Raw genomic sequence first — 25,450 nt, forward strand, 5'->3', positions numbered from 1 at the left:
CATGGTCTTATCTTTTGGTTTCGGTGTAACTTGACCCAGTCCATTTCCATTCTGACCATGTGACTGGGGACCACGTTTTTGAGCTCTATATTGCATAAAATACTATTAAATGATGAACTCTTAGCACCTTCCGTGTTCTTGCCATTATACCTCAACAGGAGTTTTTCTTTCTCACGTTCATGTAGCTTCTGGACAGATAACCAGGCTTACAGTGGCCTTGACTCTTGAATCTGGGCCAGCCAGCCTTTCTTGACTTTTCCTTCACCATCGGCTGTTTTCAATTGCGCCACACTTCAAGCCCTTTCCATTCACTGGATTTAAGTTTGCTAATGTGCATTGTTGAACATCCAGATTCTATACATTCCTATGAATATACATTGGCGCATCGCTGCAATCTATTTACTACATAACCAGCCTCAGGATTACTTTGTCTACTTGCGTTACAGCATCTGTACAGTTGTAAAATGACTGCATTTTCTTCAGTGTTTCTTTGCATGAGCAATCTCCATTTTGATCCCGAAATGTTGCTATACTTCGAGACTTCATCCTTGGATCCTATAGAATGTTTATATTCCTTCTTAATGTGTCTTTTCTGTGTGCGTCAATTCTGCTTCATATGACGTCACCAGTCTTCTTTCCCATTCATTTTCACACTTCTTCCAATTTTTTTCCAGAACAACTTTTCTTCGTGAATGCATACAGGGTTTTCTCAATGCATACCTTGTCTGAAGGATTCTTTGCGGTATATGCATCTTCACTGGTACTGCGCATGTCGCAATTTCTGGTTCCCAACATATAGGCAACATGGGGGTGGAGCTTCTGTTAGGTGTATTTGGCTCTTCCTCTACACTCCCCTCGCCCCCTCTCTGGGTGATTGATCAACGACTCTCTCCACGTTAAGACATCTTCGTGTGAAGAAGTGCTTCTTCAGAGTTCATATCTTTATGACTTCTTTCAAGCATCCTGCTGATTTCACATGTACATCAACACTCCAGTTCATAAGACTGCATTGTCCATTCAGGCTGCAGTAAATCCATCTTCTCACATACTTATTGTGGTTCTTCGGATACAGGAACTTCGTTCCCTCAGGTGCATGAATAATGGCTTTTGCATAATTTCGTCTGTCAACTCTTTGGGTTTTAACACTGATGTTTTCTTTGCAGTCTTCTTGCCTTGTGTGATTATTATCCTGATAACACAGAATCCAAACATAATTACCAACAGGGTTCCAAGGAACTTGAAAATGTTCGCCATCCATTGTATAATACATGATAACATTGACGCACACCAGCTGTCATCAGCAATGTCTTCCACTTCAACTTTCTTCTTGACGTGTAATTTTGTCAGCATCGTTATGGCCTCTGTCAAGGTGCCATTCTCGTCATCTTGAGAAGGTATGAATGTGAAACATGATTCTCCGTTTTTTGGCACAAACACCTCCATCCATAGCTGTAATCCTATCCAAGACACATCTGTTCTGAAGAGTCATCAGGCGTATGGCTCTTAACTCCTCCTTGCTGGCATTAAATCCCTTTATGGTGGTGTTAATCATCTGCAGAAGCTCCCATCTGGTGATCTGCAACCACTTGGCATTTGCCATTGTCTGAATCCCAGGCATCAAGATAACAGTGAAAACTGAAGCAGTTTTGCTGAATAATCAGTGCTGCTATGGAATAGCATCAAACGCTTCGATCGATTTGGCTGAGAAATGGTTTTCCCTCTTCATCCGATTAAGGAGTCCAACAGATCTCTTCTTCCTCAGGTGAGCATTTGCTTTTGGAAATTTGCTAATGTTAGTCACTCTTTGGAATCACCAATGCTGGAACATGATCAATCAGTCCTCCCCAATCTCTGGGCCACTTCATGTAAGCTCTGGATCCACAGGCCCAGTAGTGATCCATTATCGCCAATGTCCTATCTTTCATTCCTGGCACATCAAAAATTCAACCACGCTGCTGATTCTCTCCAACTTTTCTCATGCCATTTGTTTGTGAAGCATAGCTCCTCACTTGCCAAAGGAACTATCTCAAACGTACCTCCTTTATCTTCGACCCATGTCAGTAACTTTGCAAGCCTCGGCCAGAGGTTTGCATCCTTTTTCCACTCGTTCGATAACTGGCTTGTGATGACCAGTTAATGCCACAGCTCTGCATACAACTATATCTTCTTCCCAACCAGCTGGAGATGGTACTGTTCCCCAGATTTGCATTTGACCTCTTTCCTTGCAGCTTCGTATTTCTTCATCAGTTTTTCCCTTGGCAGTTGAGGTTCCTGTTCATCTCCCATCTAATTCCAGCTCCCTTCATGCCAGGCTGTTTGTTTATTATCACATGATCTCATGTGTGCTCTTTCTCTCGTCTTCAAATCTTGAACATAATCTTCTTCTGGTGCTGACCATTCTGTCCCCCATACCAAGGATGCTGTTCGACCCTGGAATTGACCTCTTGTATGACAGAGTGCAAGGCGGGTCAGGCAATGAGCTGTTTGGACGTCTATCTCTATAGCTATGAATCTTACTTGCCCATAGGATAAGGCAGGAGGGCACATGCATAGCAATCCTCCTTAGAAGTTCTCTTTCCTACTTCTTTCATGTGCTGATACCACATGTTTCCCAAATATGCTGTACTGTCCAAATCATTTAATTCGTAATCATCCTCCCTTGCACTTCTTAGGTCTTTCTTGCCAAGTGAGATCTGATAATCATCTCATTTAATACATCATTATTTATTTTATTATTTCTTTTTTTTTATTACGAGTATATAATCACCAAAGTGATTTTTACAAGAAGATGAAGGTAACGTAAGATTTCAAAAGTAAAAGTAAAAATAGTAGTAGAAAAAGTAAAGATAGAAGATGAAACTGAAGAACTGGTTAACAATGAAAGCCAGAGTGGAAACACAGATGGTAAAAGTGAGGTGGAAGGCAAACGGAACAGAACAGGACAGAAGAGGATCACTCCCCACAATCTGTTTGTGTTAACCCATTCTGGGGAGGCTGTAGTGGTGCTTGTAGAAAGATCTGGTCCAAACTTTTTGTGGCTGCTATGGTCCAGGAAGGTCTCAAGCCTCCTATTAAGCGTTACCACCAAAGATCATCTTTCCTCAGGTAGGCATTCTTTAGATGGTGCAATATATATGGGGATCTAAATGTGTCTGTACCAGGACACAATAGCAAAAGATGACGTAATGTTTCTGGTTGGTCGGGGTCGTTGCAAAAGCAGCAGGTGTTAGATGGTGAAAGACCTCTTGAATGTAAAATTTCGTTTGTAGGTAATAAATTTAACCTTGCACGAAGAAGTGTCTTCCGAGTTTTTCTGCTTGGATGTTTTATCAGAAAAGGTTGGATTACGTTCAATTTTCTACATGTTGGAGGTAAATGGGTGGCACGTTTGTACTCAGATGCCTTGTCCAATGTATTTATCCAATCCATTTCTTCAATTCATGCTTTAGTTTTTGTTGGATTACCCATCAGTTCTTCCATCGAGCTGCCGCAATTTTCAAGTTGATGTAGGCACATAAGCTCCCATTTGGAGAGTAACGTTGAGTTGTGTAGGTTCATCTCAGCCTGAACCATCAAAAAAATTGCAGCGGAAGTAGGATCTTTGATCTTCCTGTACAGCATGACTGACGCCCTTTTGACTATTGAGTCTAGAGAGGAGAGGGAGAGTTTGCGTCTTATCAAGGCGATCGGAGTCGATGATGGTAAGTTCAAGACTGAGCGCCAAAAAGACTCTCCGATCTAGCCCATAGGGACTGGGGTAAAGATGGCATTGCGTCGGCTCCATAAGTGATAGCTGGAATAACTTTGCCCCGGTAGAATTTAAGTAGGGGCATCAGTGAGAAGCAACCATATTTTTTGTCGAGTAGTTTCGCTTGAGAAACTAGTATTCATTTTTTCCACAAGATGGTGTTGCATAGCTGTATCTTTCGCTGTGGAGTCAATGAGGAATCCCAGGTATTTAAATTCTGTCACTTGTTCGATTTTGTTTCCTGTCAGGAACCACAAGTTCTTCTTTTTCCTTTACTGTGTAAGTGTTCAATGCAACCAGTTGGCGTTGTAAGCCAATTGGGGTCTGATCAAATTGGATAAGATCATCCACGTACAGAAGTCTTGGGATCTTCTCTTTGTCTAATTCTGGAGGAAATGCTCGTAAACCAATTATGGTTTCTTTGTAGTCTCCGAAATATGAGAGGAAGAGGGCTGGTGCTAAGGGGCAGCCCTGTTTAACTCCTCTGTCAGTAGTTATAGCTGACGAAAGCAGGCCTCTAGTCTTCAATCGTACCTGTACCGAAGTGGAAGCATGGAGAGCCTTGATGGGATTTAGAATTTCCTGTGGACAGTTCCATTTGGTAAGTTTCTCCCAGAGTTTCCTGCTTTTGACAAGGTCAAAGGCCTGGGAAAGGTCTATAAATGCCAGATAAAGGTTCCTGTTGGATTCACGAGCTTTGGCTTTCAAAAGGCTGAGAATAAAAATGTTTATGCTGGTACCTACACCCTTTTTAAACCCAGATTGAAACTGATCGTTACAGGGTGCACTTTTTGCCCATTGGTTGAAATGATCCAGCAAAAGGGAGCCGTATATCTTCCCTATAACGTCGAGCAGAGTCACTGGGCGATATTTTTTCCAAGATTTCAGTTCTGTCTGAAAGATCAACCCATAGTGCTCTTGTCTGGGGTGTTAAAGGGAGCTCGGTCATGTCTGGAGAGCAAAAGAGTTTCGAGTAGAACTCAATCCAAGATGCTTCCGAAGTGCTGTTCAGCATCATTGAGGCTGTCTCTTTAGCTCGTGGGTTAACCAAACTCCAAAACTCTCTATAGAGTTGGATTTTTGGATTTGTTCCAACATGTTTTCGGAGTCTTGTTGGTATAATATTAAATGGTGCTCCCGTAGCCAGCTTTTATAGGCTCTCGGAGCCTCTTTTGCATACGTCCTATTAGAGGGCGTGTTGGTTCTCAGGGCCGTCCTTTTTGCTTTACGAAGGAGGTTTCGCTGGGCCACCACGAGGGCATTGAAATTGTGAGTGTGGATTTGTTTTGAATATATCCCCTTCGAGCACTTTGTCGTGGTTCTGTGAGGTTCCAAAAGTGGTCTGTAGTCAACCTTCTCTGCTTCCTGTGCACTTCCATATGAAGAAGTAAATGCTCGAATGTTTGCCTTTGTAACTCTAACCCGGTTGCCTTTTCCTTCCAGCTCAATTCTACCTGAGTAATGGGCTAATGGTTTTGTAAATGCCCATTTAACAACCAGGAGATTGTGGTCCCTCTGATTAGTCTGGTGGATGCTGAAATCTGTCAGCCTTGCTAGCAAAAATTCAGAGGCGAAGATCTAGTCTATTGTTGAATGGGCCATGCCTCGTTTCCATGATGGTAAAGCAGTGGAGTCTGGGAGAGCAAATGCAGTGTTACAGTTGCCTGGCCAACATCAACTTGTGCCAAGCTAGACCTTGTCTGCAAGGAATGATCTGTGCGGGACTTGAGACGATCGAACTGGGGGTTGGACATTTGATATTTAAGTCTCCGCATACTATGACGTCACAAATCCCGAACTCTAGATATACTGAGTCCAGTGTAGAAGTCACTGTGTCGAATAGTGCAGTCTGTTGCATCGTTTTGTGATTCCAATAAATGGACATCACTAGCAAAAAAGTGCGTGTATAGTGATCTTCGGCGGGCTCTCTTCACAGGCAGGAAATTAGTACCGCGATGACGTAAGGGGACTTCAATATGATTTTTGTTATTTCTAGTCCCACTCCCATCCGGACTGCAACAATTAGGCCTGAGGAAGGCCTTCCTTTGTTTCCTGCTAATGCTTCTACAAAGGCGAGTTCAAAACCAAACTTCCTGAAGACAAAGGATGTCATATTCTCCTAGGTTGATGTCACCGGGAGTTGTTAAGTGTAGAAACCCTCTTGTGTTCCAGGTCGCAAGGGAGAGTGAAAGTTGTGCTTGGACAGTTTTTGAAACAACTGGTGGCTATTTATGAATACATCATTATACATTCTTCCAACTGGGGCAATCATAGGAACACTTGTCAGAGAGATGGGTGACCTTTCGTGTGTCACTCATGTAGGGACAATCGCATATGGCCTTGGCTTCCTTACAACCTCTAACTCTGCATAGGTCACTGGAGTGGGGAGGATTAATTGGACTCCTTCCCTTTTGGGACCCACAAAGTAAACCGTGTGGAACAATAGGAACAGAAAAATATTTGCTGAACAGGCATATATTATGCACCAATAACTCAGATCCCACCATCGGTGTCTCTCCAAACATCATTGACTCTGTTCACTGTCTGGCATTTTCGCTCTCTGGAATTGCAATATGTTCAATGGACCACATCATGCCTGTGATTACTTTTTAAGGAAAGACGCAAGTTTTTAATCGGGTTATCTCGTTAAATGCTCAGGTAGCTGTCTGGTTTGTTCTATTATTTGCACAAGTAACCGACTGATTGCAGGATGATTTATAGGATCCCATAGAAGCACATGTGTTGGTGTTACACCTCACAAAATAAGAATGAACTAGAATTATATAATGATAGACCATAACGAGTAATCTGTAGGTATCATCAGATTTTTGCGTCCAAAGAGAAATTGAATGAGAAATGAATCGGAACTGCTCCCTTTTCCAGTTGTCAAAAAGGAAGTCTAAATCTGGCATTTTTCATTTACTTCAGTATTTCCAAAAGTCCAGTGTCAAAACGCTCCTGTGGCTCAAGAACAGTAACTTTCTCACTTCCTGCTATTATAGCTAGAAGGTGTGTTTTTAGGGGAGCCACAGTCCAAATGTACACTTGCATCTATCTACTGGATAGTCTTTGCATCCTGCTTCCTCGTCATCGATCGAGTCTGCACGTGCTGAACAACTTCTTCTGGACTTGCTTCCGAATGGGGTCGGGGTGTGACTGCCTCACTAGTGTAGACCTTTACACCTCCCAGGTGGATCCAAGCTCTCCTCTCTTGGACTTTAACTGCTGAAGGAGTAATGTCGTCCACAATGTAAGGACCACTAAATCTGGGCTTGTGCCACTTTCTAGTGAAATTACAAATTAAAACCGTTTTCGGCGAAAAGTTTAGGAACACAACTTTTCGTCCAGTTGCTGTATTGTCTTCATCTGTGTCCTGAGACTGACGCCCCTTCTGCTTGAGTTGATCTGGAAGGAAGGGTACTAGCTGTCATAGATGTTAGTTACGCATGTAACTAACATTTCCTAACAATTCGGCAGTTGTTTGGACATCACTTCTATTCCTTGATGGAGGAGTCAGAGGCGTTCTCATCCGCCTCCCTATAACTAACTCGTTGGGCGTGAGGTGGTGGTCTGAAACGGGCTGATTCCTCAATGCAGCCACCCCTTCAGTGTCAATTTCAACTTTGCTATCCTTTATTAAGACCGCTGAGTCTCTCACATGTACTGTTTGCTTGCATGTGATAAGCAGAAGAAAACCTATGTTTAATACTAAGCAATAGGCTAATCTGTTCGAATAACTCGTTCACAAAATGGTTGGTGATATTGAATTAATCAACAAGCAGTGTTGTAAAGACATGGTGTGTGGTATTTGCTTAAGTCTCATGACTGACAGGTTATGTAATTAGATTGTGTTGACACTTAATGGTTATATCGGATATGATTATGCTACACAATAATAGTAATTATGAAGGTAGCAAATAGTGCTATCACACAATCATGTCTAAAACATGTGAGGAGACCATTTGCAGCAGTTGAAGTTCATCAATGGCATCTAATTTGTTTATTCATGTTTCTATGCTGTTTAGGGTTTGATGGACAAAACTGCGAGATCAACGTTGATGACTGCCCGGGGCATACGTGCATGAACGGTGGGACTTGTGTAGATGGAGTCAACACGTACAACTGCCAGTGTGCTCCCGAGTGGACTGGTAAGAATATATTGCCAATTGGTGTCTGTACTACCAATCAAACCAACTTCTTTCCTTTAGCCAAGCGCAGTGGTTATGCTTAAACATTATTCTGCCACTAGGAATGTACCTGCTACTGCTTTCGGCTGTTAACATAGTCGAGAGCCAAAGTCATTCTTGCGGCGGGAAATACTGGCTGCTGAATGAGCCTGTTTCATTTTAAGCCTTGATCTTAGTTGTAGATGAAATGATGGCAAACTCAGCCTTTGTAGTTCACAAGCTTTGATAGGTCAGTGATGCAAATCTGAGGCAAAAGCTCGCACCACAGCCACTGTCGACCAAGAACATTTTCCCTTGGATAATCCATACAAATGAAATGGTTGCTGAATGAGTTGATCTTTTTCTTCATAAGCAGACTTCTGTGCAGTTCTTGTTCTACTGCCCTGTGTTTTCAAATCTGGACCCTTTGCCCATCTCCCCTTAAAAATATAGTATCAGTTTATTCGACATACATTTTACCAACAATCTCTGACTCAATAGCTACCACTCTAGTTAACCATCCAGTACTCGCACTATTGGGGGACTTGAATATCTGGTTTGATGAACCCAACCCCTGGTTGACAGCCTAGAGGCACTCAACCTTTCCCGGCATACAATGGGTCACATCCACACTGTAGGCCACACCTTTAATGCAATCTTCAGCTCCACTGATCTAGTTTGTGTCCAGCCCCATAGCCCTCATCTGGACCAACCACTCAGCCTTACGTTTCTCTGTCCGCACACCGGCCCCAACACTCGGGGCATGCCTTGTCCCCCCACACAATCAAAAATGCTGTAACAAGGTAAAACTACTCCCGACCTCAGATAGACTTCTACCTATCGAATCCTTTGACTCTTGGCTTAATGACTCACTCCTCCCTCTCACGCTCTCTCGCCCTCCCTGCCACCGGCAAAGGACCTACCCCCAAATGGTTCAATCCCCAACTGAAGACTTTCAAAACCCATAATTGCTCCCCGAGCGCAAATGGAAAACATACAAAACCCCTCTTAAAAAATCTTTGTTCGCTCACCATCACCGTAACTACAAATCTAAGCTCTGAAAGAATTCTGAACCTCTTTAGCAAAGAGCTCCACAGGATCATCTCGGAAGTCCTGAAGCCCTACTGCACCATTGCCCCGCCTCTCCTCAAAGAAATCTTCTCCTCCACCTGTGCAGGAGAACGGGCTAGATCCATACTCAAGGACTCCTTCACCTCCTGTCATCTTCCCAAAACCCTGCAAAGTAGCTCATGTCAAACCTGAAAAAGCTTGTCTGGTCCCCCAGCGGCCAAACAATGACAGGCCCATCTTCAACACCCGATTCCTGGTGAAAACGCAGACTGCTCTGCCTACTCTCAGATCAACCTTTTTGCAGAATTCAACAACCTACTAGACCCTGCTCAGTCAGGCTACAGGCTGTGCCACAGCACTGAAACCACACTGATCTCGATCTGGGAAGACCTCAAAGTCTCTGAAGGATGTGCCACACTGGTGCTCCTTGGTCTCTCAGCTTTTGACACTTAACCACTCAATCCTCCTTGACCGACTCCACGCCCTAGGAAGCCGAGACTCTGCACGCAATTAGATTGCCTCATTCCTCAACAATAATCAATTCACGTCCTCTCCTCACTTTCACTCCGCCGCTTGCCTGTGAACACCGGAGTACCCCAAGGTGCTTGCCTCTCCAACCTCTACATGACCACTCTGACAGGGATCATCTGCTCGCACAACCTCACCTGCTATAATTATGCTGACATCACCCAAATTATCCTAAAATCCCTGAAACTAGCTCTGATCCTGGACCTAGCAGCTTGCCTCTGATATAGACCTGTGGATGACAAGAAACCACCTTCTTCTTAACCCAGGGAAAATGAGGATCATGGTGTCAGTTGAGGCGTTTGGCGCTACTTTCTCTCCCTGCCCCTTTGGCTGACTCACACGCTGACACAGCCCTCTATAACCTTCATCTCTCTATCTCTAACACTCTGGATGTAGTTGCCCCTGTCATGAGGATCCAATTGAAGCCCAAATCCAAGTGCAAGTCTTGGTATGGTTCCGACCTCGGCGCCCTTAAATGCAAGTGTAGGGCAGCGGAGAAGTGGAGGGAATCGGGTGTGCACCCCCTGCAAATTGGCCTGCCGCCTGCTCCAAAGGGTACATACTGTCTGTATCTCTGCAGCATCGAAAAACTTCTCTCTGCACAGCTTTAGTCTCTCATTTCACTGCTAAAACTCAGGACATCCTGTCCACCCTTTCTTCCTCTACCTCCTCTTCCTCCTCTACCACTCCTGGCTCATCTGAGGCTCTCTCCTCCGGTCTCTTATTTTACCTTGTTCACCCCTGACAATGTTTGTAGACAAGTCTGATCTATGAAAGTCTCGTCAAAGCAGGTTCCCCCCCATTCATCCAGAACAATCAAGAACCACACTGACACCCTTGCTCCAGCCTTGGCCGATTTCTGAAATCACTCCTTTGCCACTGGAACTCAAACCCCTCCCCCCTCCAACCCCTAAGCACTCTTGTAAAGAAGCCTTTGGCCGAGCCTTCCTCTCGGCTATTGGCCGAGCTCCATCACTCCTTTCCTGGGCATACTCTTAGAAAAGCTGGCCATCTCCCAACCTAATTTACATATGGAATCTGTTGGTTGCCTCCATGACCACCAGACTGGCTTCAGAGCTGCCAGAAGCATGCAAACTGCTCTCCTGACCACTCCTGAAGACTTGCTCTCCAACCTTGACTCTAATCTCCATTCTGTCCTCATTCTCCTCGATCTATCCTCTGTTTTTGACACGTCCTGCTCAATTGTCTCAGCGACAGCCTTGGTATTACTGATCAGCCCTGGCCTGGTCGATCTCCTTTCTCACTGACCCTCACGGGTCAGACTTGGGTCTTTCCTCTCTTCTGTCTCTCTACTCTTGGTGTTTCTGGGGGGTGTCTAACCTCTCTCCCTGGCTGTTCAACCAATACCTGGCACCTTTTGCCCTGCGCATCGCTACTTTCTGCTCCAATTTTCAATGTTATGCGGATGACGCTCGACTCTTTCAGGCTCCCCTCAGCCACCTCAGCTCCTCTCAGCTACCTCTGCTTCTTCTCTCATACCAGACTGTCTGGCCGCAATTCAGGAATGGTGTGCCACCAATGATCAGTAAGACTGAGATCCTCCTCATTAGGACACCAGATCCCTCCCTTCCTCTGTCTGCCCACTCTGGGTCCTCTTCCTGCTCCTTCCTGTAAGGCTAGAACTTTGCTCTCATCTTCGACTCCAGCCTCTCCTTTCTTCACATCGCTGATGTCTCTAAGAAGTCAAACTATCAGCTTCTCCTCCTCAGAGGTATGCTTCCTTTTCTCACTTTCCCCCAGAAGCTTATTGTCTACAGAGCTCTGGTTCTCTATTGGCTGGACTATTGCAACAGCCTCTTTCTAAATCCTCCTGCCTCTACTCTTCATTCTTTACAACTTATCCAAAACCAGACTGCGAGACTTGTCATTGGCCTCAAGCCTAGGGATTGTATCTCTCCAGCTCTTAAATCTTTTCGCTGGCTCCCTGTGGCTGCATGGATCAACTTCCTTCAAGACCTTCTGCATCACCACCAAGGCATTCTGGGGACTGGGACCACTCTACCTCCAACATTCTCTTCCAAATCATCTTCCTTCTCGAGCTCTCGGCTCATCCAACTCTCCAAGGGGAAGGCGCTTCTCCAAGCAGAGAGTTGGGGGCAGATCGAGCTCCTCGGCTGGGGGCTTCCCTCTGGAACAGCCTTCCTGCCTCTCTCAAATGTGAAACACCTACTGTTCAGGAAGCAACTCAAGACCTTCCTTTTTGCTTCTGCTTTCTCTCTTCCTCTCCCCTGCTGATGCACCAGACTGCTCTGCGCACTGGTCACCTAGTCACGCTCTGAACTCGGCCCAGGCTCCTCCATGTCCAGTTGCCCTCGCCCTGCCTCCGGGCTCTCCAGCACTTACCTGTTTATCTGTAACCCTACAGTGCCTTCTTTCTGCACTTATGAGCCACCCGCTTGCTGCACTTGTGAGTTAACTGCACTTCCCCCTTCCCCTGGCACTTCTGCCTTTCCCTCTTCCCCCGTAATTGCGCTATCTGAATGACACCAGGCCTAGTAAGATTGTTTCTTTGTCCTCCATTTGTTTCCCCCTCCTTGTCTTGTTGCGCCTAGAAACTCTTGTGTACAAGTGTTATAAATGCTACATTTATCATGGTGTGCGGCAACAAAACTCTACTCTCGCAACCACTCCCATGGCCTCCTTCCCTCAGCACTCCACCCCCGTCCTCCGCCTGTCATAAACCTTGGCTGAACAATGGACTCTGGCCTAACCCTGTCCCACCAGAACAAAAATGTATCCAAATCCTGTGACTACCACCTCAGGCTTCTGAGATGCACCTTCCCTTACCTCACCTACCCCAACAGACTGGCTTCTGTTAAGACCATTGTCATGTCCAGACTGGACTATGCAAACTCCTTTTACTTGTGTGCACCGGCCTACCAACTTAAATCCAAATAGTCCAAGACTTGGCTGCCAGACGTATTCTTGCACTGGGATGAAAGGATCACATCTTGACTGCTCTCTGCACCCTTCACTGGCTCTCTATTGGACGAAGGGCTCTTCAATGTCTAATTGGCCCCTTTCGCCCACCTGATCTCTACCTTCTCCAACTTTCAGTGTAATGCAGATGACACTCGGCTCTTTCAGGCTCCACTTAGCCTTCTCTCCCGCTCATTCCTGACTGTCTATCCGCGATTCAGGCTTAGTGCACCGCCACTATCTCTGCCTTAATGCCAGTAAGACAGAGCTTTCTCATTGGCACCCCTACTCCTGCTTGCCCACTTTCTCTGGCTGCGTTCCTCTGGTCCTCTTCCTTCGCCTTCCTGTGAGGCAAAGAAACCTGGTCATCTTCGACTCCACTCTCTCCTGCTCTCCTCACAGACCTTGCCAAGAAGGCCCACTACCAGCTGCACCCCCTCAGAGGTAAACCTCCTTTGCTCACATTTCCCCAGTTGCTCAGTCTCCAGAGCCCTGGTTCTCTCTAGGCTGGACTACTGCAACAGTCTGACTTGCTCCACTCTCTGCCTTCTGCAACTAATCTAGAACAGGACTGGGGGCCTTGGCCTCGGGCCCAGGGACCATATCTCTCCAACCCTGAAATCTTTCCTGGCTCCCGGTGGCTGCAAGGATCAAGTTCAAGACCCTCTGCATCGTTCGCAAAGGCCATCTGGGGCCGGGGCAAACACTACATCCAACTCTTCCAAAATACTTTCCTTTGCAAGCCTTTCGCTCCACTACCTCAAACTCTGAGAGTCAGGCGCTTCTCCAGGCAGAGAGTGGGGGGGGGGTTAGATCTCTCCTGCGGGTGCCTCCCTCTGGAAAGGCTTCCCTGCCCCTCTTCCCTGCTTACCTACCGGTCTGCTGCGCCGACTGGTTGCTTGGCTACCCTGAGAGTCTCGCAAGGTACCAGGCTCCTCCATGATCAGTCTCCCCTGCACTGCCTCAAGGCCTACCATGCACTTAGGGGCTGTAACTGTAACCCTACAGTCCCCTGCCTCCTTGTACTTACATAGAACTGCATTGCCCTGGCTGCATTTACTAAGAGCAATGCTGCCATGATTGCACTTCCCCCTTACCTTCCACCCCTGCACGTTGCTTTGTCGCACTTGCATGATCTGAGTGACACAAGCCTCGTAATATAGTTTGTCTTGCCCTCCCTTGTCGTGCCTAGAAACACTTGTGTACAGGCGTGTTTATAAGTGATATATATCATCATCACCAACACTGTGGAATTCACTGCCTCCCCACATTCCACACGACCAAGACTACATGGCCTTCTGTAAAGCATTGAAAACCTGGCTTGTCCCTAATATATGAAAGGGATAGCCTAAGGCCACCAAACGCTCCAATGGCCAGATTTCAGCTAGAACGGTATCTCGAAAACCAGGAACAGTTGGGTCATGAAAGTCAGCTTTAGAGACCAGCAGGCTCTGGGCTAGGCAGCTGCGGGCTCTACACACCCAGCCTAGCAGCCCCCAACCACTGTCATAGAAACCTATCCGCAGACCCCTACACGCCACCACATTACCAGAGCGTAATAGCCCCTCAGACAGCTAAATGCAACTGGACCCACTCCTGTCAAACTTTACCCATCTGGGAATTAACACGCAAAGCCACTATCTCAGGCCCCCCTGCCAGCCAACTACGTCTCTCCCGGTTTCCTGTTAACCTGTGTCAAGCCGTACCCATCTGGGTATCGTCTCAAGTGCCACCACTGCAGAGCTTCATAGCACTTATGGTTTTAAATAGTACGGTTGGGTCATAACATGCCACCTATCAGGCACACAATGTGGCATATCAAATGAGGCAACCCTGTCCTACCTAGGAAAAATGCAGAAATACAGGGGGCCCGATTATACAGGTCTGGGGTACTTGGGGCACAAAATATATATGAATATATTAAAGAACCCCAATCGGCGGTTTGCTCTACCCGCTAAATTACACCAAACTAGATGCTGCGTTTTTTCAATCTCTTGGTTCGATGCGTTAGTCACCAAATCTTGAATATATACTACTACACTTGACTCATGAAAACCAGTTCCTTAATTGTACACAATACTTTAATTGTACAAAACGGCTTCTTATAAAAAAAATGCACGTCATATAAAAATTAAATCCATCAGTCCAATTGAATTGGTCCTGCAGCATTTGTGTAAGAGCGTTGCATACCCTGTTAAGTGAACAATGCAGCTGTCCAAACAAATGAATACGAAAGAAATGAATGATAACAAGCAATTTAAACAAAATTAAATCCACCACCAAGTGACAGTGACAAAATGATACTAAATTAAGAGTTGTAAATAGCTAACAAATCCATCAACTGCATATGACCGTTAGAATTCAAGTTGCACGGGGGCGCTGTTGAGCAGCCAAGCAAGATGGCCGCTTAGCGCCGGAGCTCCGTCACGGCACACCTAAATCCTTGCTCCACTAGCGCTAATCTAATCCGTTGCGGCACAGAAAGCTAGCGATTCGTACAGCGGCGCTGCCCGCTCCACACTCCTGGAATCCAGAGGCGAAACGGTGCCCGAAACCCGAACTGGTGCAGCCTAAGGCCGCCCGAGGCCACTGATCGCTGATCGCTGCCGGAGGAGCTGTGTCGCCGCGGGGCCCCGGCGCCGCTGACTGTGGGCTCGCCGCCCCGGGAGCTACCTGGAGTGCCTGCCATCGGGAGGAGCTGTGGCCTCCGGTCCGCCCGCGCCACCGCCTGCTGCCGCCGGCGGGGGGCCCCCGCGGGGGAGGCCGGCCCCGCCTCGGCTGTGTCGTGCTCCTGATCGCCGCGGCTGTCGTCGCCTGGCGGGCCTGCGCTGGACAGGGCGGCGATCCTCTGGCCCTGCGGGGAGGGGCGGATCGCTCGCCCGCTCTCACTGCTAAGGGAGCCTGACATCCCGAGGACACCGTTGCTGGGCCCTCCGTCCCCCCCGAGCCAGCCGCAAGGATCGCTGGAGGCACTGCTGTGGCTGCAGGCCGCGCCGGACACAACGCTTCTGGAGGCCCCAGGGTAAGTGCTTGGCGCTGCCCTTCCTGACGCCTCCTGGGAGGAAAAACATAGTCTACTCCACCTGGGGGTCCTCCTCACCTCCTTCTGGGCTCGGGCCCCACCTGCCTTCCACACTCCCTGGACGTCCGGGGCCTCTGCCCCCCCACCGAACACAACGCTTCTGGAGGCCCCGGGGTAAGTGCTTGGCGCTGCCCTCCCTGACGCCTCCTGGGAGGAAAAACAGTCTACTCCACCTGGGGGTCTTTCTGGGCTCGGCCCCACCTGCCTTCCACACTCCGAATCCGGGGCCGGACCTGATACCTGGCAGCCGCGCAAATCACCTGGGCTCCCGGGACGTCCGGGGCCTCTGCCCCCCCACCGAACCCTACCATCCCACACCTCCTTGCACGCTATCACCCGCCCCCCCATCCTCCGGGCGCACGGGTGGCCCCCCTGTGCCTGCGGTCCGGCCATTGCCTCATCCACTGACCCCACGCCCGCTGCCCATCCCTGACCCGGCCGGAGCCGCTGGAACCTACCTGCCACAACAATGTCCAACAGGGCGCGGGGCGCCAACAAAGCGGGCGCTATGGACAAATTCACCAAACCAGCCCATCGGGCGGACCAGGCGTCGTCCTCTGCGACACAGGAAGATGGCGAGGCACTCCCGGATCCCCCCCAGCCTAACCTCACTACCATGATGGAGTCCATGGCCAAAAACTTTGCTTCCTTCCATGAGAAGCTGGACGATATCAATGCTAATGTCGCCTCCCTGCGCGCCCAAATTGACCAGCACGGGTCCAGGCTCACGGAAACAGAACAGCGGATAGGGACCAATGAGGACCACATTCATACCCTCCAGACCACGGTCTCAGAGCTCGTCCGGGACATGAAACAGGTCAAGGCCAAGAACGACGACCTCGAATCGAGATCACGGCGTAATAACATCCGAATAGTGGGGGTTCCCGAATCCGCCCTCAAGGGCCACATGGAGACCGCGGTTGAGCAGCTCATCAAGGACCTCCTAGGCGACCCTGCGCTCTCCCCGTTCTTCACTGTTGAAAGAGCACACCGCTCCCTGGCACCCCGCCCTAAGCCTGGAGACTTCCCCAGGCCTATCATCGCTAAACTACTCAGCTACAAAGACAGGGACCATATCCTCCGCTTGGCCAGGGAGAGGGGCGAACTAAGGTTGGAATCCCAAGTCATCAGAATCTTCCCTGACTTCTCGGTGGGAGTCCAGATGGAGCGACGCCGATTCAGTGGGGTCAAGAAGATGCTAAGAGACAGGAAAATTGAATACTCCATGCTGTTCCCGGCCCGCTTGAAATTTATCCACCGCAACAAGACCTACTTTTTCACGGTCCCGGATGAGGCCGTCAAGTTCATCGAGGCTCAGGTCCCCCTGGTGAACCCACCTGAAGAACGGATGGATGGCGACTGACGCCGGCCTCCTGGGCTCCTCCCCTGACCCTGGGCGGAGATCGAGGCCTTGCAAATATTTCCCAGCCCGGGGTGCCGCCTCCCTGTGCTTCATGACCCCATGATCCACCCAGGTCTCTCCCCCGGGGTCGGGGCCGCACCGCTGCCCATGGACCCACAATGGACTTCACGTCGCCCTTGTTATACTTAATCTGCGGTTATCCGTTACCTGTAACCTCCATTTGAAGTGGTTAATAATGCTGGTGAGAATATACATGTCGACATATTGCATTATAGGTGTGCCCGACGGCAGCAGCAGCCCCCACTGCAGCTGCAAGGCCGTTGATGGCAATTAAGTTGTGCACGAGCCCCCGTTGGGCTTCTTTCCAGGCGTTGCCGAGTTGGGGATGGCACGCAGTTTTGCTTCAGGGTGGTTGCCTACACACTGCTGGGTATTGCTGGGCAGTGAGGGTGGGGGGTGGGAAAGTTGGGGTATGCTGTTTTCAAAAAGGCGGGTCGGTCGGGACCGGTGCGACAGGGCGGCAGGCCTGCTGCACTACAGTGCTTCATTTTAAGCTCAAAATGAGAATACATGCCTGGGATGTCCACTAACTCATTACCATGGCTATCAGAATACTGACATGGAATGTACGTGGGCTGACCAACTTCACTAAATCTCGCAGGATCACGGCCTATGCGCAGAGGCATGGAGTCAAGGTTCTCCTGCTGCAGGAGACTCACGCTAAGAAACTCCTGGCCTCGAACCTCGCACAATCTTGGGGCCCCAACAGGTACTATACCCAGTACTCCACACAATCCAGAGGCGTACTCACTCTCATCCATAAATCAATAAGATTCACGCTTCACACATCCCACATCGATCCCGAGGGCAGGTTCGTGATACTACACTGCTCATTGGCCGGCGAAGAATGCCTGCTTGTGAACTCATACGCTCCCAATATTGATTCTCCCGATTTCATGGACACGGTGCACGGCATTCTCATGAAATATGTTGAGGTTCCCATTGTGTGGGGGGGTGACATGAACCTCATCCTCGACACAGCCCTAGACAGGACAACCACGGCCAAGAGACCGGTAGCCCGAGCGGCCAAGCGGTTGCTGACCCACATGAGCTCCCTGAAACTGCACGATGTGTGGAGAACACTCCACCCCCGGGAAAGGGACTACACCTTTTACTCCACGGTACACGATAGCTCCTCTAGAATAGACTTATTCCTCCTGTCTAGCAGCCGGATGGGTAGGGTGTCCGAAGTCAAGATCCTAGCGCGTACACTCTCCGACCATTCCCCCGTGCTGCTCGAGATCCAGCTGGGCTTCACTGCAGGGACCCGCCCCGCATGGCGTTTCAAGTCCAACGCCCTATTAGACATAGTCTTTAAGGCAGAAATACTGGCTGACATAAACCTATTCTTTGAAACCAATAAGGCCCTCGACACGTCCGCTGGGACCCGCTGGGAGGCCTTCAAAGCATACATCAGGGGAATGTGCATTGCCAAAGAAGCCGGGGTCCTCAAGTCCATCAGACAGGCCTTAAGCCGCTCCGAATCTAAGCTCAAAACTCTGGAGCGGGACTATGCCGCTAGGCCAGCACCCGCTACCCTAGCAAAAATTAGGACGGAACTGGAACTATTTGAGACACATGCCCTTAGTGAAGTGCGATACCATACCCGCCCTGCGGCTGCCCGCAGATACGGCGAGGCAGACAGGCCTGGCAGAACTCTGGCCAGGCTGGCCCGGGCCGAGAGAGGCGGGACTCGTATAGATAGCATTATTGACAGTACGGGGTCCAGACAATGGGCAGACCAAGCTATCCTTGACACGTTCGCCCACTTTTATGCCACCCTGTACGGCCCCCAGCCAGAGCACACGACCCGCGACCTAGATGACCTTTTGGAATCCATCCCTATGACCCTGATCTCCCAAGACACCAGGGAACTCCTAGAAGCCCCGTTCTCACTAGAGGAGATAGTCCAGGTGATCTCAGATCTCCCTAAGGGCAAAGCCCCTGGCCCCGACGGACTCACTGCTGAGTTCTACCAGGAACACGTAGCCATACTAGCGTCACCACTACACGAGGTCTGGATCGAATCACTCCGCTCACACACCCTCCCCCCCTCCCTAAGAGAAGCACTGATCACTGTCCTCCCCAAGCCAGGGAAACCCCCAGACGAATGCGGCTCCTACAGACCCCTGTCCCTTATCAATACTGATATGAAGATCTTTGCCAAAGTAATCGCCAACAGATTCCTTCCACTAATGCCCCACCTAGTCCACGCCGACCAGAGTGGATTTGTCCCGGGCCGCTCTACAGCACTTAACATCCGGCGCCTATTTAATGTAATGTCAAGAGTCGACCCAAACGCGGATGCTGTGGCAGTCACACTAGACGCCCAAAAGGCGTTTGATATGGTCTTGTGGCAATACCTGTGGGCTGTCTTGGTGAAAATGGGAATTGGGCCGAACATGATCGCCTACATTCAGCTGTTATACACGGGACCGTCAGCTAGGGTACTAATCAACTCCGTCCCCTCTCCCCCCTTCGCGCTGCATAGGGGCACCCGACAGGGCTGCCCATTCTCCCCCATCCTTTTCGCACTCGCCATAGAACCTATGGCCGATCATGTCAGGAACCGTCACACTAATAAGGGCGTCCGCTTGCAAGACACACCGGAAATCATCTCGCTGTACGCGGACGATGTCCTCCTCTACGTCAGACAACCCTCCACACACCTGGACCCTATCATCCGAGACATAACCAAAATAGGCACCTATTCGGGCTTCGCTATCAACTACTCGAAATCCGAAATTTTCCCCTTAACTGCGACAACCCAGCAACCGACCTGCGAGTTCCCGCTGCGCTGGTCCCCGTCTGGGATTAAGTACCTCGGGGTTCAGGTGTCAAGGGATGCAGCCTCCCTGCTGGCGGACAACTACAATGCAGCGGCGCTGCTTATTGAGACCAAGATGCTTAGGTGGCGCAGCCTCCCTCTGTCTCTAGCTGGGAGACTCTCCCTCATAAAGATGATCGCGGTACCCAAGCTACTCTACATATTTGTAAATGTGCCGATTTGGCCTGGCAAGCAGTATTTCAAAGAGCTCCACGCGTCCTTTGCCCAATTCCTCTGGTACTCGGGGGCGGTCCGTAAAAAGTGGCAACACATGACCCTCCCGTACGAGAAGGGTGGCTTTACTGCCCCCGACCTAGCGCTTTACTGGAACGCCGCGCAGGCCCAGCATGCTACCCACTGGTACACACACCCCGACCCGCCCCCACACGTCAAATTGGAAAAAATGGCGGGAGACGGCATCCACATTATGACCCTGCTACTGCACCATGGCTACCGCGCGGATGCCCCTTGGGACCCAGTAGCATCCACGATTAGGGCATGGAATAACATCCTCTCCCCGGGCCTACTACGGCGTCCGTACTATAAGTGGCTTCCCCTATGGCAATTCCCTGGCCTAACCCCCACGCATGACCGACACCTCTCCCAGCGATGGGAGAACCTGGGGTACCGCGCCCTAACAGACCTGTACCATGAGGGCTCATTCATTACCCCCCTAACACTACGCCCCGGGCACTCCGGCTCCGCTCTCGACCTATTACAGTATTACAGACTGAGGGCAGCGGTTCGGACAATGTGGCCCTCCTTCCCAGAGGAGCCCCCTGACACGCCTGAACTCCTGTACATTGCGAACTCCGCAGGCTGTAGGGGGTTAGTATCCTCCCTGTATAAGATGCAGATGGGGAAAATAGAGAATGCCTCCCAGGCGCCACGGGAGTCGTGGGCCAGAGAGCTCGAAACTGAGATAACTGATGAGATGTGGGGTAGGATGTGCGCACTCACGCGGAAGGTATCACTCAGCGCCAGGTTCCGCTGCATCCAATACAAGCTACTCAACAGACTCTACTACACCCCGTACAGAGTGGCAAAATTTACGCTTAGTTCGACACACAAATGCCCGAAATGCGAATCGAACGCAGCGGACCACGCGCACATGTTTTGGTCCTGCGTCGCGCTGCACAAGTTCTGGAGGGAGGTGACACAGGCGCTCACTGAGATAATAGATGCCCCGGTAGAGATGGACCCACTGGCCTTGCTATTCGGCATGTGGACGGGAGAGAATGTGATGAGAGTGTCGAGGTTCTTGAATGTCAGCGTTATGGTTGCCAAACGATGCATATTACAATGTTGGAAGCGCCGCACCCCCCCTACCCTCAACATGTGGCTGAACGCCCTCGCGTGGGTACAAACATGCGAGGAGGGGTACATCGGCACCCTGCCAGCTCCATCCCGACCTCCAAATATATGGATCGAATTCTGTAGCTACCTTAATGGTAAGGATGGTACCGAACAAACACTAGCCCCTTCCCCGGCACCACTTGACTCCTCCTGACATGCAACATAGGAGTACGAATCTGTCTTCTACGTAATATGCTTGCCCTACTACAAATGTACATCTTTCGCTATCACTATTGCACTGTTTTGTGATGCTGTAATACTGTTTTTTCGGTTGTTCTCACTTACAAGATAAATGTACTGTACCTGTCTTGACCACCTGCCAATAAACAGAAGTTTAAAAAAAAGAAGTCAAGTTGCACACAGTTGATGGATTTGTTAGTTAGCGATTTACAGTTGAGTTTAGTATTTTATCTGCATTTTTAAAGCGCTCGCACAGCCCTGGGGGCATCGAGGCGCTGTTACAGGAATCTCTGTTTATTTATAACGCGCTTAAAAATACCCAGAGGTTTCTAAGCGCCGATCCGGGGATCGTACCAGTGTTGCTTCGTGTCGTCTTGTTTCCCCAGCGAGCACGTTGCCACCGAGCTATCCTCCCGGGACAGTATCATTTTTGTCGATCACTTGGTGGGTTTAATTTAGTTTAAATTGCTTGTTGACATTTTTTTTTTTTAATGAATTTGTTTGGACAGCTGCATTGTTCACTTAAAAGGGTATGCACACGCTCTTATCCAATAACTGCTGGACCAATTGGACTGATGGATTTTAAATGTGTACTTTGAACCATTTTACATGAAGTGCCTGAGTGCCTGGGGACCAACTCTGTTGGTGACGGTGCACGATATAAATACCTTTAACATTTAACCCAAGCACTATGATACCCCACTCTCCAATGACCTGCACTACGGTCCCCTATGGCATTCAACCCACAGTGCTACGAGATCATATCAATGGTTACATAAGGCGCTATACAAATTCACAATGACATATAGGTGTATTATGTAGAGCTTTGGTCCTTGTAAAACCAGCCTGTTGCCTTATTGATTTCACTCCAACTGCTATATTATGAGTGAGTCACAAACCTCTGCACAGATGTGAATCGAGGACTGATGTATCCATATGTAAAACAGAATAGTAATAACCTCTATGAGGAAATGGGCACATCCGGTGAATCCTACACATTATTTGTTTTATTCTTATAGGTCAGTTCTGCACTGAAGATGTGGATGAGTGCCAACTACAGCCCAATGCTTGCCACAATGGTGGAACCTGCTTCAATACAAATGGTGGCCATACCTGTGTCTGTGTGAACGGCTGGACTGGAGAAAGCTGCAGCGAGAACATTGATGACTGTGCTACTGCAGTCTGCTTCAGTGGGGCTACCTGCCACGATCGTGTGGCATCCTTCTACTGCGAGTGTCCCATGGGAAAGACTGGTAAGAGAGGAAACCTGGCAAGTTGCGCTTGGGGTACATATCCGAAATATCATGCAGCACAGACCTGCTTCTTAAACTTTATTGGAGGAGATTACAAGGCCACCTTCTGCTTTGAGATGCAAAGAAGATAAACGGAGGTTGCTGGTAGGGCAATTGTCATTTCTGTGCTAGTTTCCTCCTACCTTCGAGACCCCCAGCTCTTTTTCTGGACTTGGGACATTTTACATTTTTAGCTCCTGAGTGGGAGGGACCTTTTTTCCCTGACCAGGATTTTGTTTTCACCGTTTTTGGAGACTGACAAACTCCATATGCATCTGCCTTTTGTGTGGTGACACACAGCACCCTTAGTGCAGTGTCACTGAGAAATACGTTTCATTTCTCAAGGTTTAAATACCTTTTCTTGGGTGAACTACTATTCCCAAGAACAGTAAAGTGATATTGATCTTACTTGGGTAGGTCCAGCACACACCATCTTATGTGGAGTGCTGGGGTGGGTTTATCTAGTAGCCCCTTATCCTATTTTCTCATGTAACCTTTTTTGTTACCATTACTACTTTAAATGTCTGGTGGCAGTGGTTTACATTTTACTACCAATGTGCGTTTTTACCGCAGGCTGAATGCTCCACTGCAGTACAGCACCCAGGAGTGACAATTTTGTCAAAATGGCCCCTGTCTTCATTTTTTGCCATTTTCTGTTTGTGAGGGCTTTCTTGGCTTTTACTCAGTTGAAACCGGCTTCAGCCCTGAAGCCCGCCCCTGGCTCAGTGACTGAAAGAACAGCAAGTGAGGCAGGGTCCTGAAACTCCCCTGTCCTTTGTCTCTAGGTGTGCCTGTTCCAAACCAGTCCTGATTGGCCGGCTGGCAGCCCGGGAAGGACAGCCAACCTGCTGGGTGATTGACAGCCTAGGGCTATGAACGAATGAACTAGCTTAAAAGGCGAGGTTCTCGGGGCTACATGTAGAGTCGACCACTGGAAGAAACATCGGAAGAAGAAAACATGAAGAGCAACCCGCTGCAACCTCCAGGACCTCTAAGTGCCCGGTGAAGCACTGCTGCTGTGCTGACCACCTCTTTCGCATCGACGGAGAAGCTCTGGACCGAGGGACTTCTCCCCTTGGGCTGGTGACCAACTAGCCCTGTGACAAACTCCACTTTGGTGCAACCCCTGACTTGCTGCGCGTCTCCAGTGCTGCAGAAGCCCAATGCCAGGGGTTGAGTGTCCATAACCGAGTGCAATGTCTTCCGCGGAAACGAATCCGGCCAAAAGCTCCAGGTGCCTCCTAAGGACACTCCTGAAGCAGGAAATCACGATCCAGAGTCAAGGAGCAAGGAAAGTCCAACCAGGGAAATTTGTTCTGCATCAGTGCTGTTTGCGAGGCGCTGAAACCACGAAGAGCTATTGAATCAAAGACTATCCGTAGCCCTTTCCCGAGTACTGCCGCAGGAGCCTGCCGTAGGTTCGTCCTCTCGTACCCACGACTGAGGCTCCGGAACAAGGGTCTGCTTGTCTTTAGCAAGACTGAATCCACCTGGAATATTTTCTTCAAACCAGAGGTACTTTGGGGGCTTGGGGTACTTGCCTTGCCAGAAGTTGTGCTTTCACACTTGAGAAGTGCACTGGCTTACCTTTTCCGAGTTGATTTCAACTCCCCCTGCATAGGCTTAAATACTTGTGTTCCTCCAGTGATTTTCTTGAACTATCTGACTTTGTGAAAGACTTTATCCAAGAAGTGCATCAGAAATTTCAACTTGTTCCATTTGACTCTGGGTGTCCTGGCTCCTTAAAGGCACCCTTCTAATCTATTGACTTTGGCATGGCTTGTCCCATCATCGGTTTTATTGCTGGAATCGGCTTACTAGAGTTCAATGGAGAATTAAAACGGTCTTCATGTTATGAGCATGTACGTTCTAACCTTTCTATTATATATTTGCTGAAACCCAAAGTCTAAAGTATATTGGTGTTTAAGATAAATTCAATACTATCCTTGTTATTGAAGTCACTACAGGGTGTAGGAGAAATGTATTAGCATACCCAAATTGTATACACCAACTTTATTGACTTTGTAAAGTGATTCCAATGTTTGCTTGACTGTTACAAACAATTGCCCTTTTAAAGAATGCTTAACTAAAAACTGATAGTTAAATAAAGATTTGTAACTGAAACCTTGAGGGTGTGAGTGCTACTTGGTTACTTGTATGGACTGATTCCATCTGTATAGCTCACATTACTCCTCTTGGCTGCTCAGTCACACTACCAACTTATGTAGTACAGACCTATACCAAAAGGTGGGTTAGCTAATACCAAGCAGATACGAATTGTGTAGTCTCGCACAGTGGGACTTCACCAATTGTTACCGAACAGTTGCTCATGTAACCAAAGTGACAATTTTTAATGGTTTTGAAAAAGCATAATTTGCAAACTGTGCTTGCCTGCTCAAACCTTTCAAACATGTCTAAGGATAAACCGAGTGTACAGGCCTGGTACATGGTCTCATATCTATTATGATTTTATTTGCTAATCAATATATTTCATTCTCTCAATAGGTCTTCTTTGCCACCTGGATGATGCTTGTGTTAGTAACCCATGCCACGAAGATGCAATGTGTGACACCAATCCTGTGAACGGTCGTGCAATCTGCACCTGTCCTCCTGGCTTCACAGGTGGTGCATGTGACCAAGATGTTGACGAGTGCTCCATAGGTAAGGTGAAATGGCCTCGAATTGTAATGCCATTTCACGTTCACTGACTGTTGAACCATATTGCTACATTCTCCTGTTAAATATCGAACAAAATGTCTTTCCATGGTACTAAAATTCATTCATTTGTACAGTGGTGCCTAAAGGATTGTATGTTTATTGGTTTAGTTGAGAACTGC

The 25,450-nt window shown here is 48.6% G+C and overlaps 1 protein-coding gene across 5 annotated transcripts in view; it reads left to right on the forward strand.

Annotated features, from left to right (window-relative positions):
* LOC138447655 (neurogenic locus notch homolog protein 3-like) overlaps positions 1 to 25,450 on the forward strand; it is a 798,580-nt gene that overhangs the window by 202,168 nt on the left and 570,962 nt on the right. For all 5 annotated transcript variants that reach the window (XM_069603880.1, XM_069603877.1, XM_069603879.1 and 2 more), the window contains exons 5-7: positions 7,774 to 7,896; positions 22,341 to 22,574; positions 25,119 to 25,274. In XM_069603880.1, coding sequence (XP_069459981.1) covers positions 7,774 to 7,896; positions 22,341 to 22,574; positions 25,119 to 25,274 — 513 coding nt within the window. The remainder of the gene's footprint in view (positions 1 to 7,773; positions 7,897 to 22,340; positions 22,575 to 25,118; positions 25,275 to 25,450) is intronic.

Source organism: Ambystoma mexicanum, chromosome 3q (assembly GCF_040938575.1).
Source record: "Ambystoma mexicanum isolate Mex_15411 chromosome 3q, UKY_AmexF1_1, whole genome shotgun sequence".
NCBI classification, from domain to species: Eukaryota; Metazoa; Chordata; class Amphibia; order Caudata; family Ambystomatidae; genus Ambystoma; species Ambystoma mexicanum.